The sequence below is a fragment of the Ricinus communis genome, chromosome 3, assembly GCF_019578655.1.
Source record: "Ricinus communis isolate WT05 ecotype wild-type chromosome 3, ASM1957865v1, whole genome shotgun sequence".
NCBI lineage: Eukaryota > Viridiplantae > Streptophyta > Magnoliopsida > Malpighiales > Euphorbiaceae > Ricinus > Ricinus communis.
This window is the reverse complement of record NC_063258.1, coordinates 31,443,568-31,463,447: the sequence shown is the minus strand read 5'-3', so window position 1 is coordinate 31,463,447 and position 19,880 is coordinate 31,443,568. Positions and strand designations below refer to the sequence as shown.

The 19,880-nt window shown below is 32.1% G+C and overlaps 1 protein-coding gene across 3 annotated transcripts; it reads left to right on the top strand.

Moving 5' to 3' along the window:
- The first annotated feature begins 7,991 nt into the window (after positions 1-7,991).
- LOC8278611 (transcriptional corepressor LEUNIG) lies at positions 7,992-17,286 on the top strand. Of its 3 annotated transcripts, XM_048371824.1 has the most exons (19): positions 8,084-8,113; positions 8,375-8,536; positions 9,191-9,288; positions 9,403-9,512; positions 10,867-11,310; positions 11,388-11,473; positions 11,696-11,774; positions 11,854-11,929; positions 12,148-12,197; positions 12,387-12,701; positions 12,791-13,006; positions 13,523-13,765; positions 13,852-13,993; positions 14,260-14,369; positions 14,607-14,756; positions 15,195-15,350; positions 15,458-15,574; positions 16,248-16,454; positions 16,871-17,286. In XM_048371824.1, exons 2-19 carry the CDS (start codon positions 8,505-8,507, stop codon positions 17,012-17,014), a joined length of 2,775 nt encoding a protein of 924 aa, XP_048227781.1. In that variant the 5' UTR covers positions 8,084-8,113; positions 8,375-8,504; the 3' UTR covers positions 17,015-17,286. The 3 variants fall into 3 exon arrangements, with proteins under 3 accessions (XP_002515595.3, XP_015572528.2, XP_048227781.1); XM_002515549.4 differs by having other exon boundaries at positions 7,992-8,536; positions 13,879-13,993; XM_015717042.3 differs by having other exon boundaries at positions 7,992-8,536.
- The last annotated feature ends 2,594 nt before the right edge of the window (positions 17,287-19,880 follow it).

Sequence of the window (19,880 nt, the reverse complement as noted above, 5' to 3'; positions counted from 1 at the left end):
ATTTTCAAAGTCTATGAAAGCTTTTGGATATCATCAGAGTAATGGAGACCATACCTTATTCATAAAGAAGGTAAATGGGAAGATTCTGACTCTCATTATCTATGTGGATGACATGGTAGTTACAGGAAATGATCCAGAAGAGAGGAAGGCATTACAAGAATACTTGTCCAAAGAGTTTGAAATGAAAGACCTAGGTTGCTTGAAATATTTTCTTGGGATTGAAGTTTCAAGATCAAATAAAGGAATTTTTCCCATCCCAGAAAGGAAGTATGCATTGGATTTATTGCATGAAACTGGAATGTCGACATGTCAACCAGTTGACACACCGATTGAGGAAGGCCTGAAGTTGTGCATTGAGGTAGACCAAGTACCCGTTGATAAAGGAAAATATCAGAGACTTGTAGGAAGATTAATGTATTTAGTTCACACAAGACCTGATCTTGCGTATACTTTGAGTATTGCTAGCCAATTCATGCATAATCCTGGAGAAAGACATATGAATGTCATAAGAATCTTATGGTATTTGAAGTCACTTTTGGAAAGGAATTTTGTTCACTCAACATATGGATTGGCAAAACATAGAGGTTTACACTGATCAACTACAGGGATATTTTTCGTTTGTGGGTGGAAATCTTGTGACATGGAGAAGCAAGAAGCAAAATGTTGTTGCCGGTCTAGTCACGGTGAGTTCGGAGGAATGGCTGGTGTGTGTGAAGCCTTATGGTTAAAACAAATTTTGAAAGATTTAGGTTACGCCCGAGGCGTGAGTTAGATTGTATTGTGACAATAAAGCAGTACGTGATATAGCTTATAATCCAGTACAGCATGATCGGACAAAGCATGTAGAGGTTGACAGATTTTTTATCAAAGAGAAGTTGGATGAGAATATCATAAAATTGCCTAAAGTATGTTCTGAAGATCAGTTGGCTGATATCCTTACCAAAGCAGTCTCGAGTCACATGTTCTTTAAGTGTCTAGGCAAGTTGAGCATGTATGATATTTATGCACCAACTTGAGGAGGAGTGTTGAGATTTTGAGTTGTTAGGATATGATAAGTATTTATCTTTTAAATTTAGGATATGATAAGTATTTATCTTTTAAATTTAGAGTCTAGCTATTAAGAGTTTGTTATTTAGTTTCTATCAAAGTCTTACATATAAGTATAAATATAAGGCTGGTGTATCTCTTTTTGATATCAGAATACAATAATGAAAACCTAATTTTTAGGTTATTTCTTTCAAGTCTTTAAAAGTGGAATTCCAAATAGAGAGAACAACCTTTTTTGAAAAAGGGTATTTATGTATTGTATTGTAATTTGTATGTAGCCGTGTACTCCCTTGGAAGTTCAAAGAGAAAAGACTTGTTTTAACGTCGCATTTACTTTTCTTTCTTTCTTTCTTTCTTTCTTTCTTTCTTCTTCTCCTTCTTCTTCTGCTACTTCTTCTGTCCTTTTGCCTAAAATTGGGCTGTTTACAGTAACAGTATACGAACCTTTCTTTAGCCTACTTTTGGTAATCCTCATTCCTTATCGTCTCGTTTCTTGGTGCATCGTTAATACAGTTAAACATGCACGTGTCGTCTTGTAATTAGTGGCAAACCAAGTCATCAATTGGGCCTGGCTTTCCTCTTGCTAATTTAATTTAACCCATCTCCTCTCCTTGCGTGTCTATATATATACGGGCCTAAGAGCACAGGGATCGCCTACAATCACTACCATTTTAGTATAACCTAGCACCACTAACAACAAATTGAAAATTGAGAATTTGATTGAATTTATTTAACAAAGAGACTACTGAAACGAGTCCATTATATGCTTGCAGGAAGTATTTAATAAAGGAAAGCTCTAACATATTAGTAAATAACATAATATATATGAGTATTTTTTCTCTTTTTCTTTTTTAGGTTTAAAAGTAAATGTATTTTTCGGACCTTATTTATGCGTTAACTCATATAATTCTTATTCCCATAAGCGTTACTTTTTTAAAAAGGTCAGAATAAATCTTTTACTGTTATTGTGTGTGTCAAATATATTAATTATCAATTAGACAACATAATTAGGCTTAATTAGGTAATACATTATCCTGAAAGTACTAGGATATTGTACCTTAATCATACAACAACAGTCTAATTACTAGAATTTAGTCTGGTGGCCATAAATTTAATGTTGAGATTGATTTTTCAGGTTTGAGAATTTCTCTTTTCAATTATTGTAATTTAATCCTCAACACATTAACATACTAATTTTATTTATATATAGGATCCGTCGCATATACTATGAAAGCAAATTATAAGAATAAAATTAAAATAAATTAAATTAAATTAATAACATGTATCCATTGATACATGCAACTGATGGACCACGGTTTGGCAAATGTGAAAAATGCAAGGTAGTGGTAGATTCTGAGTTGAAAGGACAATGAATACATGTGTATGTTTTCTGTTGAAGGTTAATTTAATTAAATGATTAGGCGACAAAACAAGTGCTAAGGCACGTATCCTTTTCGGTGGCCAGAAATTCAGTAACAGGCGTGAAGTATAAGCCTATAACGTTACATGTATATAGAGGGACGAGTGATTTCAATGGGCAGCCAATGCCTTGGCTCTAACCCTGTATATATATGTGTATGTGCTGTGTGTCATCACACACAGTAATGGCTCATATTAACTTACCCTTTGTTTTCTTGTTGTATAGTACAGAGGATATATATATATATATATATGCATACACACACTGGGTATCTGTGTGTGTGTATATATATATATGTTTGTGAGATGATGGAGATGGGGCTGATAATTGAGACAATGATGGGGCTCTGACCTCTTGGCATAGACTATTGTACGAAGGATTGACAGCTCTCTCTCTTATGATACTGCAGCTTGAATTAGCTGATGCAATGCAATGCTAAGAAGAAGAATACCCTCTTCTTCTGTTCTCTCTCTCTGCCGCCATAAGAAAAGTCCAAGTTAGGAGGGGGAAAAGAAAAACCACAGGGTTTTCTCTCTCAGCATTGAATTCGAAATCCACATCACACGCTTCCAAGCACGCGTTACACTGATCAGAATCTTGCGTCACTCCTTATTTATTTGCTTGTTTTTTTTTTTTTCTTTATTCTTTTGCCTTATAGTATTACTATATTACTGATCACATTTTTCTTTTTTATGGCAGAGAGGTGAAAGGACTGTGTGAGAGATAGAGACAGAGGCAGATTGCATGGTTTATGTACAAAAACAAGAACAACCTCTCTCTCTCTATCAGTCTTCTTCTCTATTGATAGATTCACTTCATACCAATTTCTCTCTGCATTGCGCGCCCTCGCACAAATAAATAAATAAAAAAAAAGCTCAACCACATGTCATGTTTCTCTCACTAACTGGTACACCATGCACAGTGGTGATCATCAAACAAGCTTCCACGAAATGGGTGCATGATATTTTCTAGAATGTATTAGAGGGAAGTGGCGCGTGTTGATCACGCTCCGAGGGTACTTGGTGACTATTTTGGGTTAGTTTCTGTAGGGTTTGGAGAACATAACTCAGGGTTCGATGCAGGGAGCGTATCTAGTATAGGTTGGCATGACATGGCATGCAATTGTACTGATCAAAGATCTGATTAGAGGTTTTGCATGCATGCCATTGCCATAGATTCATGTATTATTAATATTATATTATATATATATATATATATATATACACACACATAGAGAGAGGAGAGAGAGATATTATGCAAGAAAATAAATAAATAAAAATTATTTATGTAAATATTGCTTCTCCTTATACTATTTAATATTCACTGCATATCAATATTATATGCAGAAGGACAAATTTTATAATATGTCATTTTAGTACAGTTGGATTCAGGATTTCTCTGTAATTTTCTCAATTTAATTTCTTTTTAGAAAAAAAAAAAGAAAAAGAAAATTCTTGGGTAGTGATGAGATGATGATGATATAAGAGAAAGGGTCCTATATAATATAGTTAGATAGAGAGGGGAATTTTTTCCCTTAATTTGAACTTATCTGTGTGGTTGGGGCCCACTTGATCTCAGTGGTATGTTGCTTTTGCAGCAGCTGACAAGAGGAGAAATGTGATAGTAAGAGAGAGACCTTTCAATGCCTACCTTTCTTGACTGCTTCCTCTCTAATATGTTTCTATTTCTCCTCAGTTCAGCTTCAATTCCTCTTATTTACATTTGTCTTTCATATTCACAGTTGGGTTTTTCTTATATATATATCCTTTTGTAAGTTCCTTATTCTATAATATGGATACAACCCCAACTCTAACTCTTAACTCTATTTATGTCTATGCTTCTATTCTTTTCTCCTCTTTTTCTTTTTTTTTTTTTCTCTTTTTTCTTTTTCCCTTACCAATTCAAGGTCAACTTTCAAGTTTACATTGCAAATTGCTATTGTAAAACAATTACAATTTCCTTTGTTCCTTTCTGAATTTTCTATAAACCGGAAAATTATTTTCACACCATTTAAATTAAAATTTATTAATTTAAATATAAAAGAATTGAAAAAGAAACCCTTATATGTATTATAGAATATAGACTGTTGCCCAAACTAAGAAATGTATTACATGATTCTATAATTTTACATCATCTAAAACAATAACTTAAGAATTCAATCAATAAAATCACTGTTCTTTTTTCTTTTTTCTGAGAGAAAAATAAATTAAATCAAGATAATGCATATGCATATAGATATAGGGGGAAGGTGGCCCCAAGCTAGTATAAGGATGAGGACAAAGTTAATCTGCCATGGTTATAAGTCTGATCAAGTCGAGGAATATTACATACTGTGCATACAAACACAAGGTCGAGAAAGAGAAAGACCTTACAATGCCAACCCTTCTTCTCTCTATTTTCTATTGACCATCCATCTAAATCCCTAGTTTTCCATTGTACATATTAAAAAAATAATAAATTATTTAAAAATAAAAAGAAAAGAAAATAGGCCTGATCAGCTAGTCTAAAAGGGCATGCATGACAAATTAGCCAACGTTTTCCCAATGCAATTAATTTGTCATTTTCCAATGACAATCCCCTTTGTGGCTTTAGAATATGCCAGAATCAAAACTAATATGGGTTTTGTTTTTTGTGTGTGTTGGTTCATTCATATAGACAAAAAAGAAAAGATATATTGGTTTCCTTTGCTTTGTTTGTTATAATGTTATTCTTCATTTCAACAATGAAAGCTGATTTGGTCTGGATTTATTTGAAAGTAAAACTAGGCTTCTAGACCCATAAACATCGTGGGCTTCTCACTCTCATCCACGGCCCGACTTGACCCGGCCCATGTTATAAAACCCAACAAACATACTCAAATTCAGGCCATGAATTAAAATTTTCCTTTTTTCTTTAGTAGTAGAAAAGAAAGAAAAAGAAGAAAGAAAGAAGGAATATTGTCATAGCTATGACTTCAACAAAATCAACCATTTTTATTTTCTTCTTCTTTCAAGCCAGAATAGCTTTTGATAATGTATTATTTTGCCCTTGTTTTAGTATATATGGAAATTCTTGGGTTCTTACATTAATTGGGCAGACTTGTGATACTTCTTGCAGAACTTGGGCCAAGGTCCTCATTGACCATGAACTATTTCCCAAACCATAAACCATTAGGTCTTGAGGAATAAGTAGAAAACTGGGGAAGTGGGCTTGAATACTTTAGTTTCTTAATGAAGAAATAGAACTAAGACATTGTTGGCTCCAACGAATGATAAGACAATAGATAAGTGTCTAGAATTGAAAACAGACTAAACCTGAGAAGCTGTGTGTTTTGGATTGGGTCGGAAAGATAAATACAGAACACTAACCAAATCTCGCAACTCAATTAAGTTTTGATTAAAATTTATATATTTTAAATAGAATAAAAATTAATTTAATATTTTATATAATTAAATTCATATGGAATTGATTATAATTAAACTAAATTCTAACAAAATGTTATATATTATATAATATAAATAAAAATTAAAATAATTAAAGATGTAATATTTAATATTTTTTTATAAATTGAATATATATATATATATATATATATATATATATATATGTTGACATGAAAATAGATTAAGTCATATTATATTATAAAGTATAAATAATTTATTATGAAGAAAGCTTCAGAATTGAGTTGGATTGCATTTGAAGAATCACAATTTTCTTTTCTAAAAGCATTATTGTAGATATAATATATTTATACAATTTATAAAAATCTTATTACGTGTTCAAAACAGTATTAGTCACTTTCAGAAAAAGTATTACAAGTAAACGGTCATATTTCAAAAGAAAACTTTTGACAATAACATTAACCCTATATGCCAAAATTGGAATAAAAACTATAAACTCAGCCTCGAAAATAAACTTAAGATTTAATCATGAAAAAATGAAATATTATTACTATTGGACTTGGATTTTGCTTTAATTTGATACAGGAAATATATAAAGAAAAAGAAAAAAAAAAAGAGAGATTTAAGTAGTGCCTGCATGTACCTTCAATTATAAATAATTTATAAAAAAGAATTTATTTTTAAATATTTAAAATTGGTCTTCACATGTTAGATTGACAAAGCAATATAATAGTTTAGTTATATTCATAGGGGCATGCATGCCCACAATTTAACATCCATTTTGTCTTCCATATGTTTGTGGAAAGCCTCCCCCCTCTACTTTCATTTATTCCTTTCTACACACTATCAACTAAAAGCTTTTTTAAATCTCTTAATTTTGCTATTTTTTTTTATTTATTAAAGAAATAAATAATAAATAATAAATGCAATCCAAATATTACATCCATAGTTTTTTTTCTAAATATGATATAGCCATTTTTAGCACAACATTTAATAAATTAATTAATTTATACTAAAATTTAAAATTAAGCGATATTATATGTATATATTATAATACTATGATATAATTTACCTGTTAAATGAGATTGTGTATAAATGTAGCATGCATAACCTATTTAAGCAAAATAGTAATAATTAATTATTTCAATATAAAATTATGTTTCCTTTCAAAAATGCTATGTCTAAATATGTTTAGTTATATAATAATTAATTTAAATAAATAGACAGTATTTACTTAAAAAATAAAACCACATTTATTTACTTATATGTTATATGTTATATAATATTAATTATAGTGCTAGTAAATATGTTTAAAATTAATTTATACTTATCATAATATTATATATATATTTATTCTAACCAATAGAATAAATAGATTAAACATATTATTTTTTATCACATCCTTAATACATATATCTAACTACAATTCAATAAATATGATGAGTGTCGCAATAACTCTATTCACATATTTTTATTTATTATGTTCTAGTTTTTTAATAAAGAAAGAAGTAGTTTAGCTTAATTTTAAATTTCGTTATTTTATTTTAATAATTCTATTTTTACAATTTTTTGATATTTTTAAAATATAAACGTGTGATTCATTATTATTGGTCTTATTTATTTATATAATTTTATACATTTACTACCGTTTAGCATTAAAATACATTTGTAATATATTTAACAGTTATGTTGTTTGTAGGCATTGCACATTACAAAATATGTTTACATTTAAAATATAAAATCCATAAATAACAAAAAGAAATCCAATTCTTTTATAGAAACATTCTTAAGAAATCTCTAGCCGAGGCAGGGTACAAAAGACAAATTCATGAAGTTTCTGTTAATTTATAACAAAATGACACAATCTAAAGGTTGATCTATAAATTCTGCAAAATCCAAGTGTCTATATTGGAACGGTAACAGAAACGAAGAGAAAATGTGTTTACATATTACTCCTCCAATATACCCATTATACACAACAAATTTCCTCTGCTTAAAGTAATTCTGCTCACACCCAAGGCTATTTTAGTCATTTAGGTTAAAGCTGTCTATAGACCAGTGGCTTTAGACTTAAAATTTGACAAGATATTAAGGGTTTTCTGGTAAATTCCTTATCAAAAGTCATTATGATATCTGCAACAGCAACTCAATCCAACCAAAAGCTACAGAATAAAATTCTTCTTTATATATTTTTGCTTAAATTAGAAATTCTCATAAACAAATTAAACGTTATTTATTTTAAATTATGTTTTCTTTGGGTTTGCAGGTCTCTCTATCAATCTTTCCTTTTCTAATTTTATTTCTTTCTTAATTTGTTTTAATTAAGAAACTTTTTTCTTAAAAAAACTTTCTTTATTCTTCATATGCTAAAAAAGATTACAACTTTAGCTTCTATAACCTCTTATAGATTCTTCAAGTTCATATCTTTATCTCTCTCTTTAAAAGATTGCGTCTTTGTGTTTGTGTCTATGGGTTCTATTTGAAAGTTCTTTTTCTTTTTCTTTTCTTTTTTTCTTTTCCTTTGTAGCTGGAATTTGGTGGCATGTTCATTTCTGGGTTGAAATTGTTGAGGTGAAAAGAGAGCTCTAAAAGCTAGTTTTTATATTTTCCACATTATTGAAAAGGAACTGTTTGTTTGAGCTTATTAATTCAACAATATGTCACAGACCAACTGGGAAGCTGATAAAATGTAAGTTCTTTAGTAATTTTTATTCATTTTCTCTTCTTATTGTTACAACTTTCTATCTGGGTTTCTGGTTTTTGTTTTCGCTTGCAATATTTTACTATGTTATGTCACTTGATTTGTGTTTTGGCTAGCTGGGATTTTCAGTTTCTTTGAGTTTTTGGACTTAAAGCTATGTTCTTTTTCGAGGCTATTCTTTGATACTACATTCGCATTGTTATTCTAGGGTTTTATTTTCTTTTGTTGTGTGTCTTTTCTGTTTGGTGGTTTGAGCTTTTCTCAGAGCTGGTTTTAGTTGGTGGTTTGGTGATTGTTTGATTTTAGTATTTGCGTTCCTTCTATAATTGAGCTGGACTTTGTTTGCTGGCTACATGGATTCTTCTTTGTTTGTGGATAAGCTAGGATCCTGTACTCGTATATTTCTGTTACTTTTTCCCTTCTTTATAGCGCTATACCATTTGGTCTATTTCTTCTTTTTAGTAAATCAATTTTCTTGACCAGACTCTATTTTATCCAACTGGGTAAAAGATTTTGGGTTTAGTTTTTGCTTTGTTAAACTCGTTTGCTGCTATGATGCTGGCAATGTTAATTTTTGTACTTTGGTTTTTATCCCTCTCCTTAATGATATGAAGTGTTTTTTTTTTTTTTTTAATTGAACAGGTTAGATGTGTATATCCATGATTATCTAGTGAAAAGAGATTTGAAGGCTTCTGCTCAGGCTTTTCAAGCCGAGGGAAAAGTATCATCTGATCCTGTTGGTAGGTATATGGAGTTATTGATCTAAGATTTAAGATTAAGGTTCAAGTCATTGATCTTCAAATGTTTATCTCTGACTTCTTGATTGCTATGGGATTTTGACGCCGGATTTCCAGCTATTGATGCACCTGGCGGCTTTCTCTTTGAATGGTGGTCAGTCTTTTGGGATATATTCATTGCTAGGACAAATGAGAAGCACTCGGAGGTTGCTGCATCTTATATTGAGGTTGGTTTTGAGAATCTCTTTCCCCTCTTATCTCATTTATTTATTTATCTTAAAGGCTTTAATTGTGCATGATGAGGGTGCTAGTGCGGGTAAGGAAAGCAGTGAGTTTCATGCAAGGCAGTATAGAGACAGACTGGCAGTCTCAAGGCGTTAGATTTTTCTTAATCGCACAAAACCTTTTTGTGTGTGAAAATTAAGAGTTTAAGATGTTGAGGCTTGCTAATTGCACAACTGGCACCCTGGTTGCCAAATCTTTATCTGTCATCTCTCGCTCTGGCACTTTTAAATGTAACCCATAGAAATCCTCTGATATGGTAATGGCCAAAAGTTTAGTCATTAAAAAGCACAACTGTTTCCATTTCAGATAGTTTTTGGACAGGTTGTGATCTTGTTCTCCCTCCCTATAGTTAACTACAACTGCTTATGTAAACATATCATTTCTTAGCTAAACTGATACACAAATTAATGATCAAAAAGCTACTGAAGAATTTCAAGTCACTCCACCACCCTGGCATTGTTGAATCTGTTATTTGTAGGAGGCTTTCATGACGCTCACACATACTAAAAGAAACTCCAGATAAAGATAGCCTTTTCTTTTTTAATTAAAATACTCAGTTGTTTTATCCTTGGGTTGTCCATCAAAAGATTTACCTGTTTTTTCGTGGGCTGGCTAGAATTTTAAAGGAATAATCTTCTCTTGGATTCCAATCACGTCAAGTTTCTTCAACACGTATGTATGTGGAAAGCGGTGGAGGGACCTGTCCACTGGTTGGTTACTTGCTTTTTAGTTCATGCAGTCCTGCTCACACTTGAACAACCCCCCTCATAGACCAAAGAAAGAATGAAAAGGCTCGATGGATCTTTTGTATAGAAGTTCCTTTCTCACCTCTTGAACTGTGATTTAATTAAGATGCTGTAGAATCCTTTTCAATTTGTTCAGTAGTTTAGAAATTCTTTATGTTAAATTTTTCGGTGTGCAGAGACCTAGGTGAGGCTGTTTCATTTTCATATGTAGAAAACCTTTTATATTTACAGCTAGGATTATTCCCTGAGAGGTCATTTGATGATGGACTGTTGATGTTCTATACTACACATCTATCAATTGGTCCTGATACAGCTTTATATAAAGCTTAACTAGTTGGTGATTTTGTAGGATGAATAGAAACCTAATACATGACAAGCATGCTGTTCGGCTGATTGCTGTATGGGATGGTCTTGTATGGTTGTGAATAAGTAGTATAGCTCAATTCTTAGAAGACTTGATCTTTAGAAGGATACTTTTTTAGGTTCTTGGATGTAAAATAGTATCAACAGTCAACATCCATCGTACATTATAACATATTAAAAATTTCAGACTCAGTTGATTAAAGCACGGGAACAGCAGCAGCAACAGCAGCAGCAGCAAGCTCAGCCACCACAGCATCAGCAGCAGCAGCAGCAACAGCAGCAACTTCAGATGCAACAACTCCTATTACAAAGACATGCTCAGCAACAGCAACAGCAACAGCAGCAGCAGCAGCAGCAGCAGCAGCAGCAGCAGCAGCAACAGCAGCAGCAGCAGCAGCAGCAGCAGCAGCAGCAACAACAACCACCACAACAGCAGCAGCCTCCTCAGCAACAGCAACAGCAGCGAAGGGATGGTAGCCACCTCCTAAATGGCTCTACAAATGGACTTGTGGGAAATGATCCTCTCTTGCGCCAAAATCCTGGAACTGCAAATGCCTTGGCAACAAAGATGTATGAAGAAAGATTAAAACTACCAATTCAAAGGGATACCTTGGAGGATGCAGCAATGAAGGTACCTTGGCTAACTTCCTTTTAGGTTTTTAAGTTAGATAGATAACTTGGCTTAGCCATCTTTCAAACTTTTTACAGCAAAGATTCAGTGAGAATGTAGGCCAGCTTTTGGATCCAAATCATGCCTCAATACTGAAGTCTGCAGCAACTCCCCAGCCTTCAGGGTGATTTTCTTTTCATTATATCTTTAACACCCAGATGAAATACAATTATTTTACATGCAGCATCAAATCAATTTCTGTATCAGTGGTTTATGTGGATTTGCAGTCACTAAATGCCATAAAAAACAAAATGGACTTTTTAAATTCTGGTGCCCAAATAAGCTCTGATCCTTCTGGGGCTTCGGTTTTTACCATCTTGTACTAAAGTATACTACTTAATTTCAGGCAAGTGTTGCATGGTACAGCTGGTGGAATGTCCCCACAGGTTCAGGCTCGGAATCAACAAATTCCAGGGTCCACACCAGTATGTATCTCACAGTACTGATTTCATAGTTTAGGCATGTTACATTTTCATTTCAGTCTAAATTTTTGTCTTGAATTAGGACATCAAAAGTGAGGTCAACCCAGTCCTAAACCCCAGAGCTGTCGTCCCAGAGGCATCATTAATAGGAATTCCTGGTACATTCTGCTCATCCTTTTTCACCTGTTGAGGCATCTCAATAGACCTGTGTTTGTTTCAAGGAGACTATTAGTTCACTTGCTATACAGATGAACCCTGAATCTGGAATCATCTTCTGTCAAACTGAAACCCTGGAATTATAATTTTCATCATATGGTTAATGTGATTTTCATGTCTTATAGATTTCAGTGGCTAAAGTAAGGTATTATTGTTTCAGGATCAAATCAAGGTGGTAACAATTTGACTTTAAAAGGGTGGCCACTCACTGTAAGTTTTCTGTGGTTCATCTATTACACTGTTTCTATCTTCATGTCTTAGATATAAGATGGAATTTAGATATATATTACCGGGAATGTTTTTATTGTGAATTTTTTTTTTCTGCTTCAGCTTTTGTTTTTCTAGTGCACGTATATATATATACTTTGAATCATTTTAACTTGTTGATACCTTTTTCAGGGGTTGGATCAGCTACGATCTGGGTTTCTTCAGCAACAAAAACCTTTTGTACAGGCACCTCAACCCTTTCATCAACTTCAGATGTTGACACCACAACATCAACAACAGCTTATGCTTGCACAGCAAAATTTAACATCACCATCTGCTAGTGATGAGAATAGAAGATTGAGAATGCTTTGGAACAACAGGAATATGGGGGGGCTTGGCAAGGATGGACTTGTAAACCCTGTCGGTGATGTGGTTCCAAATGTTGGATCTCCTTTACAAGCTGGTGCTTCTCTCTTGCCTCGTGGAGATACAGAGATGCTGATTAAGGTTTTTACATGTATTTTTGTTGTTTCCTTTTTGTGTTATCACATTCTCATAATTTTCTTTGCACTTTCTGAAAATTTCTTCCTATGTAGTTAAAAATAGCCCAGGCCCAAATGCAGCAGCAGCAGCAGCAGCAGCAACAGCAGAACAGTAATCCACAGCAGCCACCACAGCATCAGCAGCATGCTCTTTCAAATCAGCAGTCACAGAGTTCAAGCCACAATCTTCATCAGCAAGATAAGATGGGGGGTGCTGGTAGTGTCACAGTAGATGGTAGCATGTCCAACTCTTTTCGAGGAAATGATCAGGTCTGTCTGTTTTGGTTGCCTCTGTTAAATCTAAATTTAGATGCTGTCCATGTGGTATCCTGTGAGCTGTTTATGCTGTTGATTTTCTAGATGTAATGTTTGAACTTATTTTAATGGAATATGCTCCTCTGTTCTGTTCTACACAAGCACAGAGCCAGTTATACCAGTTACCGATCTGAACTTGAGAATGAAAAATCCTAGTAATTTTTATTTCAATTTTGTTTTTCTGTATCCTTGTATATGCAGTATATAAAGGATCAAAAATAGCATTTAGCATTCATAGAAATGTTATTCAGAAAACTACTCTTTTTATTTTTTCTCAAGCATGATTATCGTTTTAAAATGCCTTCAAATTTAGGCTTCCTAGATTTCTACTTGTAGTCTGGGATGCAGTCAATATGTTCATCATTGTATACCTCGTTCATAATATATATTGGAAAGCTTGTTCAGTTTTGATCATAACATATCACCATCTTGGGCAGGTTTCTGACATGGTTTCCCTTGTTCCAATTTAAGGTTTCAAAAAGCCAGACTAGAAAGAGAAAACAGCCAGTATCTTCTTCAGGTCCTGCCAATAGCTCTGGAACTGCAAATACAGCAGGACCTTCCCCAAGTTCAGCACCATCAACACCTTCAACTCATACCCCTGGAGATGTGATCTCGATGCCTTCTTTGCCACACAGTGGTAGTTCTTCTAAGCCTCTAGTGATGTTTGGCACTGATGGCACAGGCACTCTTACATCTACGCCAAATCAGTTGGTTAGCACATTGCTTTTATCATTTTGTGTTGGTAAAGGAATTGGGAATTCCTTGCTTGAGTTCTCATTGGTATTCCATTTTGGCAGTGGGATGATAAGGATCTTGAATTGCAGGCTGACATGGATCGTTTTGTGGAAGATGGATCCCTTGAGGATAATGTTGATTCTTTTTTATCCCATGATGACACTGATCCTAGAGATACAGGTCCGCGTATGGATGTCAGCAAAGGTGTGCAAATGCTGATTGAACAGTGATTTGTCAAAATTTTTAATACCTTGTTGATTCTATTTTTGTTTTTCTTCCTGATCATGTACGCGGTTCAAGCTCATTGATTGCAGATATTCATTACCATTGATTATTGAAAATGATGTTTTTGTGGCTGATATATATTTATCATTCCAAAAGACATCAATAATGAGCATGAATAGAAATTTCAACTATTACTTTATAACTAGATGATGTTCACTGAGTCTGAAATCTACTCTTGATCTCAGGGTTCACATTTACAGAAGTAAGTTCTGTAAGAGCAAGTGCAAGCAAAGTAATTTGTTGCCACTTCTCTTCAGATGGAAAACTGCTGGCTAGTGGTGGCCATGATAAAAAGGCAAGTATGAAGAATAAAACTAATTAGATTGTAGAGCGTTAGAATACGAGGCAAAGAACAGGATGCCAATTTCTTATCAACAATTATATTTCTTGAATTTCCTTTTTTCCATTCCAAAGTTTGATTTATTTTCCAAGAAAAGCAAAATTGTTGTCTAGAAATGATGAAAAGTAATTTGCTCAATGTATACTTTATAAAGTGTGAATGAAGTTGTTTGTTTGATGATTTACCAAACAGGCTGTGTTGTGGTACACGGAAAGTTTAAAGCCAAAAGCTACACTTGATGAACATGCGGCATTAATTACAGATGTCCGTTTCAGTCCAAGCATGCCTCGCCTTGCCACATCTTCCTTTGACAAAACTGTTAGAGTTTGGGATGTTGACAACGTTAGTAAAAACTTTCTGCCATTTTACCATTTTCTGCCAAATCTTGCCTTGTTTTTCCCTTTCTTAATGGGACAATATATAGATCAGTGCTTATGGTTATCTTGTAACATCATGCACTCTGTTTTTTCTCATTAGAGAATCTCTCAAGTAAATTTGCTAAATACATGGATTAAACATTTGATGTCAGTAAACTATAATGGTATCTGCACAATAAATGAACAACTTCATTCTAACCATTTCATATTAGTTTGCAGATATTATTATTTGAAAATACGGGCAGACTGCCATATTGTAACGCTAAAAATGTCATTAATTGATCTGTTGTAGCGAGCTCACCTATTTCTCTGTGGACTAGTGCCAGGACCTAAATTGAGAGTCTTAGAATAATTTTGGTGTTACTTCATTGACAAATAATTTCTATGCGGAATGGTTTTGCAGCCTAGTTTCTCATTACGTAATTTTACGGGACATTCAGCCTCTGTCATGTCATTAGACTTCCATCCAACTAAGGATGACCTCATTTGCTCTTGCGATGGGAATGGTGAAATACGGTACTGGAGCATTAACAATGGTAGTTGTTCAAGAGTCTTCAAGGTATATTTTCTAGATTTTTTGAATTATGATAGTAGAGATAGTATACACACAAACACACACACATATACATATGTATTACATGTCTACATTTTTTTTGTCTGCTCTAGGGTGGTACGGCTCAGATGAGATTTCAGCCTCGTTTGGGAAGGTATCTTGCTGCAGTTGCTGAAAATGTTGTATCTATACTAGACGTTGAGACACAAGCTTGCCGGCATTCGTTACAGGTTAGTTCAAATTTTCTTTCATCTATCTTGACTTATTATCGGGCATAAGTTATTGGTTTCTGCTTTACTAATTTTTTCTTGATTTGTGGACTTCATCTTAAATCATGAATTGGTCATACATCATCATAAGTGTGCTTAAAATTATTTGCAAATTTTATTTAAGAAAATCTGTTCCGAATGCTGGTGATCGTTACTGCTGGGTGACAGGTAATAATTTTTTGATTGTGAGTATCATTGAGTACACAGGTATCAAGGGGAGAATTTGGTTTTCATAACAACAGATTTTGTCTGCTTATAGATGCTAGTAATAACCTTTTGACCAATGGATAATTTGCTTACTTTTTTTGGTGTTAGAGAGGCTCTTAATCTTCACTTTCTGGAGCTCAAAACATCATGAGTATCTGATTAATGAAATTCCATTATGGGGTGACACAGAAAATTTCTTATCATATAGCACGCATTTTATTTGTTTCTTGATGATAGTAATACTGATGTAGATTTATTTGTTTGCTTAAACTAATCTAGATTCTTTTTTTCAATTGTTGCTCATGATTTTCTCATATTTCCCTGTGTTCTATACTTTTGTTTAATTGTTACTCATGATTTTCCATATTATTCAGTTCTCTCCTTACTTCCGCATAGTTAAGCCTTATTCAATGTGTATGAACTGTAGGGACATACTAATTCAATCCACTCTGTTTGTTGGGATCCTTCCGGTGAGTTTCTAGCATCGGTAAGTGAGGACTCTGTGAGAGTATGGAGACTTGGATCAGGAAGTGAGGGTGATTGCGTTCATGACTTAAGCTGTAATGGCAACAAATTCCACTCCTGTGTATTTCACCCTACTTATCCTTCACTACTAGTCATTGGCTGTTACCAGGCAAGTCACTTTGAATGCCATTCTCTGTATATATGGTAATACTTTTTATGTTCTACGCAGCGTCACTTTTGTTGGGTATATGGATGGTTTGGAAGGTTGATCCAGTAATTGCTTGATTTTCCTATAGTTAATACACATGTAATTTATGCTGCGGCCCTGCTTTTAGTGAGTGTCTCCTATGAAAGCATTGTCTTGATTTTCATTTTTCCCTTTTTGTAAATCACTATTATTAACTTGTTTAACTATCTACTGAGTTTTTAGTGTACTTCTCGTTTTTGCTTTATTGTGACTGGGCTTCACCTTTTTCCTGGCAGTTTCGATTTGTACCTATTCTACTAGTCCCATTAATGTAATGTTTGCTGAATATCTGTGTTAAAAGGTTCACACCTCTGATTTCCTATTGGCATTTGCTACAGTCTTTGGAGCTTTGGAACATGACTGAGAACAAGACTATGACTCTAGCAGCTCATGAAGGACTAATTGCTGCCCTGGCTGTATCACCTGTGACAGGAGTGGTTGCTTCTGCCAGTCATGATAAGTTTGTCAAGCTGTGGAAATAATGTGGTTATCTTGCCAAGCATTTACTCATTACTGTTTAAATGCTTTTAGCTTGTTTATTTTGGTTAGTCTGCCTATTTTGTGGTTATTCAATTTCAGGTCCTTATAACCCCAGACACTAACCTCTGTTGGTTCTTGTTGTTGTATCTGTTACATAACACCGCCGTTAACTTACAGATCAATATTCGAGCTTCTTGTGGAGTTTGTATCTTGTAATGTTATGTACTCTATTAAGAAATATATGCTCCTTCATCCAGGTTTCCTATTCGATCAATCGGTTCATATTGGCTTCTTTCTTGATGGGCTCATGGACAGTTTTTCATTTTGGTTTCCTCCAAACTTCTTGAAACATTTGTATTGTTGTGATTGATAACTGTATATTGTGATTTTCACTTTTCATTTGATTTATCCCTCTTGATAACTGCAAATTTTCTTGTAGTTTAATCCCCAGGAAATTTTAGTGATCAACAAAATTTATTGGTTTAAATTTTAGTGATCAACCAAATTATCTTTCCGATTAAAATTTATTGATTTAAATAAATTTATCATTTTTATGTTATATCTTTATATTTGATATTCGTAAACTTGTGATATTATATTTTTTATAGCAACTAGTATATTTTGATGATATGAAGATGTGTATTTTAAAAAATTATACTATAATATATTAGAAAAAAATATTAAATATAATTTAAAAACATAGCAAAAGATAAAAAGATATCATAATATAATTTAAAAAAAGTATAAAAAAGTTGAAAAGAAATAATAAAAAAGGACCGTAAAAGAATCAGCACGTTTTCCCATAATCATATAAAATTCTCTACATAGCATATTATTAAAAGTATTATTGAATAATTTTATACTGGACTATCTTTCTTATAATTATAAATTAATTAAAGTCTTTCTATGCATAATATTTTTGAATAGAAATTTTATAATAAAATTCTAAATTTTGGATATTTTAAAATCTTTAAGACTTATAAATTATAAACTTTGAAATCTTAAATTATACCATTATCTAAAAATTCACACCATAATATAATAAAATAGTGACAAATTTAATAAATCATTCGTCAGTCGCTAAACAACATTAGCGACAAACTTAGCGTAATTAGTGATAGAATTTTGTCGTCTCTAAATGATAAATTTTTTATAGCATAAATTAGTTTTTTAAAATTAGATTTTATAGTTATTTTTATATTAGAATTATATTCTATTAATTTTTAAAATAAAGATATTTTGATATTTATTTAAATAGGATATATTATGTTAACCATTTAATTGAGAAGCAATTGTCTGTATTAATTTTAAAATCAGGTATTTATATAAGAGATACAACAGTTCATTTTAAGTTAAATGGATAAAATCCTGTAAATATAATTGAAAACTTTTAGTAAAATATATATATATATATATATATATATATATATATATATACACGGTTATAATTGTTATTTATAAAGTATTTAGAAATTAAAAAAGTATAATTTTAATAAGGGAATTATCTTAAAATTTAATTATTAATGTTTAGTTTTTTAAGAATTAAACTGTTATTTTAAATTGGTTAAAGATCCATGATTTTTATATGAAAAGAATATAGATATAATAAGTAAAAGGAAATAAAAGAAGGCAATTGTCAATTTGCTTTCTCCTTTTTGGATTGGGGAACAAATTAGCTAACCTAACCTACTCATTACAATATCCAATCTCCTTTTTTTTAAATGTTAACTACCAAATTAATAAGCCCCTTGAAATTAAATATTTATACTTTCTAAGTTGTTTGTAATTCGATAACCTCTTTTAATAACATTTGAAGTAATTCAGAACTGCAACACAATTGCCAATATTATGTAAATTATTATCTATAATATCACTTCAATAAAAATTGAAAGTTTTTCCTTGTAGAATGAGACTGTTATAATTTACATAATAATTTATTTTTTATTTATCTCAATTATTGTCCATCTAATGTGGCATATTATATTTTTACTTATATGTTTTTTAATATTTTAAGATTAAATGGCAGTTTTATAAAAATATTATACAACCATATAAAGTAAGTAAAAATTGAGATATTTAGCCTTCTATCTATGTAATATATAGCAATAAAGTGTAATTTAGCCAGTGATATTGTCATTACTAGCTCAATTTAGTTTTTTTTTTTTTTAATTTATAGACTTCTTAGTCCAAATTAATTATATTTAAAAAAAAATATTAAGAGTCACTCTTTTTTAAAAATTAAAAAATTATAATATAATTTAAAAATTATTTGATGATTTCAATACAATTAATATATTATCATCAACCCATTTCCATGAAAGATTGAATTATCTACTCTATCCATGGATGCACACTCTTATAAACCGTATAAATGCAGAAATTTTATAAACATTTGTCAACATCAACCCATTTAATCAACTAATAATCCATCTAATCACCAATATACTATAACTAGTCTCCATCTGTAATATTTTTATATGCAATGAAACTCACAATTTTTCATTTATATATTCAATCATGATACTATTTTGTCCCAACAATCTAATTAATTACAATCAAATGGATAAGTTAATTTAATCTTTCGCATTATCAAAAGGGTAATCTTCTGTTTCTGGATACCTAATAAATTAGATACACCAGAAATAGAATGATAATAATGCTATTCCCATTCTTGTCTTTTCTCATTCCATCCATTCGTTGTGGCAATTCTGCAACCACTCCTTTAACTATGTTTTTTTTTTTTTTTTTTTATTCTCATTAATAAAGAAAAGTATCTATTTTCTCGTACTCAATGAATGTTGTGACTCATCTATTGTCAGTCGATTTTGAAAATGGGTTATGAAGAATTATGTTTTATCATAATTATAA

What these genes read in the sequence shown, in the direction of transcription:
- LOC8278611 (XM_015717042.3), top strand. Translation starts at nt 8,505, where the DNA reads ATGTCACAGACCAACTGGGAAGCTGATAAAAT. An exon ending in CTTTTCGAGGAAATGATCAG is followed by an intron (nt 13,007 to 13,522) that starts GTCTGTCTGTTT and finishes TTCCAATTTAAG; the next exon opens with GTTTCAAAAAGCCAGACTAG. An exon ending in GTTGTTCAAGAGTCTTCAAG is followed by an intron (nt 15,351 to 15,457) that starts GTATATTTTCTA and finishes TGTCTGCTCTAG; the next exon opens with GGTGGTACGGCTCAGATGAG.